At 35.4% G+C, this 4045-nt stretch overlaps 1 protein-coding gene across 1 annotated transcript; it reads left to right on the top strand.

Moving 5' to 3' along the window:
- Positions 1-2834: 2834 nt before the first annotated feature.
- On the top strand, positions 2835-3524 carry TRIADDRAFT_62787 (uncharacterized protein; the record flags this gene model as incomplete). Its single annotated transcript, XM_002118740.1, has 1 exon — positions 2835-3524. The coding sequence occupies one exon, from the start codon at positions 2835-2837 to the stop codon at positions 3522-3524; it is 690 nt and encodes a 229-aa protein (XP_002118776.1).
- Positions 3525-4045: the final 521 nt, after the last annotated feature.

Here is a 4045-nt window from a genome sequence, read left to right as displayed (position 1 = left end):
ATAATTTTTACGACTGAGAGTACGTCAATTCATCGATCTCTATGAGGGAAATTTCTCAGAGAAAACACTTTTATGTTAACAATCAGTGGGTAGTTTCTGATTCTGCTAATACGCCTCAATACATACGAGTAGTAATACTGTCAAGCACGATAATTGCTGTGTGCATACTTTTCTTGAGGATTGTCTTTCAGTCAACTTGTCAACTTCATTCAGGCAACCATAGTCAAAGTACAGTACTGTATGTACTGAATATTTTTTTTGATAAAAAGAAATTGGACAAATAATATATCAAAAGAAGGTTTCGAGACGAGACAGCCATTTAAATGTTCCCCCCCCAAAAAAAAAAAAAAAATTTCGTAATAGCTCCTATAAAACTGCGACTGTCTACATCAGCAAGAGTGAAGAAGAATACGTAAGATGGAATTTTTACGTGATTTACGTATTTGAAAAGGGGAAATTATAATTAAACCATATGCAACGTTAATATAGCGATGAGATTCGCTACTGTCATATTAGACAAGCTTGTTTGTGTGCAATAATAATAATTATTATAGAGAGTGAAGAGGCCTCTAGTCTCTATTAAATAAATTCTTTAAATACAGTACTGTACAGTAGGATCGAAATCGATCGATTTGTTGTTTTCCTAGTTACTTGATGGATAGATCTGTTAGGTATGACATGGTACTGAATTTGTTGATTTTCAAAAGTACTCAAAAATTGGCAAAAAGTCTCTACTCGAGTCGTCTTGGATAAAGGAATTAATAGATTATAATTAATTACTCTTTCTTTTTCACGACTGTTATCCATAAATCTTGATTATCCATGATCAATACCATGTTATTTATCATTTCTATGCAGATCGTACAATTATTGCTATATTACTATTATTATTATTATTATTATTGTTCTTCTTCGGGTACAGCAATAAAGATAATTTGGATAACAGCAAATTCTTCAAATGATTGAAGTAAAACATTAAGGAAATAGTGTAGTTAATTTATGGATTTGTTTTTACTACTTATTTGACTAGTAAACCATTTCATAGAATCGCTACCACAATCAATGAAATGAAGTGAATGATGACGAGAAGCAGATGCTGCATACAAGTGGACAGTTGTACAGTACAGTAGGTATACCGTATTGTACAATATGCAGTAGATGAAAATGGGAAAACTGAAAGTTCAATTTAACAAGTCTCCAAGTATAGAACAAAAACAAAAATTCAATTTACTATCTTCTAGTACAGCATTTACTGGACTGTCGTAGAAATTTATTCAATCAATGATGAAGAAGAAGAGAATTGATTCGAGAGATACCTTTGAAGTTCTTAGGCGAAATTTGGTGAAAATTGAATCAATGGCAGATGCAATATTGGCAATCTCCTCACTGTCACCTCTTGCCTCTTGGTGAGTAGTTCAACACATCAGCACAGCAGGTTATTATAAGCTAGCTTAGTGTCTGACTCGACCTACAATAGTTGAACTGAGCTGCTTACTTGATTAGGGTTGGCTCTGACGCACAGTACTGTACGGCTATTATACTGTACCGTACACCGTACAGTATGTACTGTACAGTACAATAGAATTACAGTACTGTACTGTATGTGTGTGTGTGTTATTATAAGCTAGCTTAGTGTCTGACTCGACCTACAATAGTTGAACTGAGCTGCTTACATGATTAGGGTTGGCTCTGACGCACAGTACGGCTATTATACTGTACCGTACACCGTACAGTATGTACTGTACAGTACAATAGAATTACAGTACTGTACTGTATTGTAGAATAAATCAATAAAAAATAATATCTAAGCTAAAAATAGAATTAAAAACAAACGCTATAATAGCTGAACTGAACTGCTTAACTTGGTCAGCAAAGCGACGGGAGTTTGCACTAGTAGAATTAGAATCAAACGCTCGCTTTCGCTGCTGTGTACCTACAGTGTACAGTACAGTACATTGCACCATGACTGTACCAATCTGATTATTTTCGATCTCTCCCCTTCGTTAAAAAATCCAAGTTGTATACCGTTGAAATTCCTGTATAGTATAGCATTTATATATACACGTAGTTTGGGCCTGATTTAGCATATACTGTACAATTATATGTTTTCAGGGTGCCATCGAAAATAATCACACTCTGTACATTAGACCCTTCAAATTTTATAGTACCGTACAATACATTGTAAAGTACTGTACTGTACTGTGCCGTAGTCTATGCGTACTGTACTGGATATTTACAGTACTGTGACAGTAGGAAACGTTGCAGCTAGAAACGTACAGTACAGTAGTGAGTGCTGTACGTACAAAAATGTGTAAAATAGATGTCATGCCATTTCTTGGTGTTATAATGCAAACGTCGCCTACGCTTACGACATCTGTTCTACATCGAGGTGTACTCTACTGCAATTCAAAGTTGCCGTGTTGTAGTATGTTTTATATTTCGATTTCAAGATTAAACATTTCATTTTCTCTTATTACTTGCTAATCGTAATTTACTTCAAGCATAATCTATCTCGCTGACTGACCTATCCATGAAAGTAAGTAGATTGGTTAGGACAGAATTGAACTGTTGACGTGAATAACAACAAGCGTGCCTGCCCGTTCCCGTGCCGATCATAATTAATTTACTGTCATTTTTCTTCCTTATGACAGTAAGTTAACACTACAAAGCGACATACGAGTTCTGTACGCGTGCTGTTAACGAGTACATGTCAAACAATCCAGGAGAACTGGTGGCCAAACCTCTCTGCAAACTATTACAATAAATAGAAAGATTACAAACATGTATTGTACTGTACTGTGAAATAGGGTTGATGATGATATAATAAGATAGCAATGGCAAATAATGGAATGTTCAAAATTGACAGAACCCACCTTCCATCTAGCAGTGGCGTTGAATTTTGCAAAAACACCAACAGCGGTCAATGTACAAAGGCAGAGGATGCTGCCACTAAGTCTAGCCATACCATCTATCCAGGTAGGCTTTGTGCCAAAAAGGAATATTCCAATTTAGCTGAGAGGATGGACAGTGATCATAATAATGATACCGATGTACAAAAATGTAGCAATTTCAATTCTGCATCACTCCTCGTCTACCCACACATTTTATCAAGGCAGCATTTGCTAACAATCTTTGATCAGAGAGAAATTAGCGTTGATCGTAGTCTGGATAAGATTGCTCTTCTTAAACTGTACCAACAATATATTATGCCTCGAGCTAAACGATCAGAGCGTCCATTATCGATGCAATTGCAAGCTAGAAATCAATCTGATCATTCACTTACTACGCCATCCACAAATCAAGCGGATAATTTATGCAACTCTCAGCTATTTACGACAGGTGAAGCGACTGCCAACTGGATCAATGATGAGGATTCTACGCTTGGTAGAACTTCCAATCGTCATGATGTTCATAATGGCGATCTAACAAGTGATTTTATTGACAATACAAGTAAACCTAATCATCAAATCAATAGTCAACGCAAGAGGGCACTGAAAGTCGTGCAACAGGGAACAATGGCGTAAGTTGCGCTAGCGTACAATTAATATTACTACATAATACGAGGTATACAGTACAGTAATGTCTAATGAATGTATCAATAAGACAGCTTACAGTAAACGAAGTGTACAAAGTACGGTAATTTATGCAAAATGGCTAGGGCTAATGGTACAGTAATTGTGTATTACTGTTTCATTGCGTTTTTACTACTATCGCTGGTACCAGATTTACGTACAACCTAAAGATTATTTCAGTTATATTTAGTACAGTACTGTATATGCGCTATATTAAAAGTTTAAAATCATATTGAATAACGATTGTAATTTGGTATGATAAATTCTGGTTGGGTTTTTGTGCATTGATATGTAATAATCTCATATTCTGCAAGATTTAAGATCGTATATTCTATTCTAAAATTCCTAATACGTATCAGACATGGTTAATCTCTTATATAATGTTTCGACTTGTAAAATCAAACCATTTCTAGCCCTGACGACAATCCAAAAGAAGCTAAGATTGTGAGGATGGCAGATAACACTAATATACA

Source organism: Trichoplax adhaerens, genomic scaffold (genome assembly GCF_000150275.1).
Source record: "Trichoplax adhaerens TRIADscaffold_854 genomic scaffold, whole genome shotgun sequence".
NCBI lineage: Eukaryota > Metazoa > Placozoa > Uniplacotomia > Trichoplacea > Trichoplacidae > Trichoplax > Trichoplax adhaerens.
Note: the sequence above shows the minus strand (reverse complement) of the source record. Positions and strands in the feature narration are given on the sequence as shown.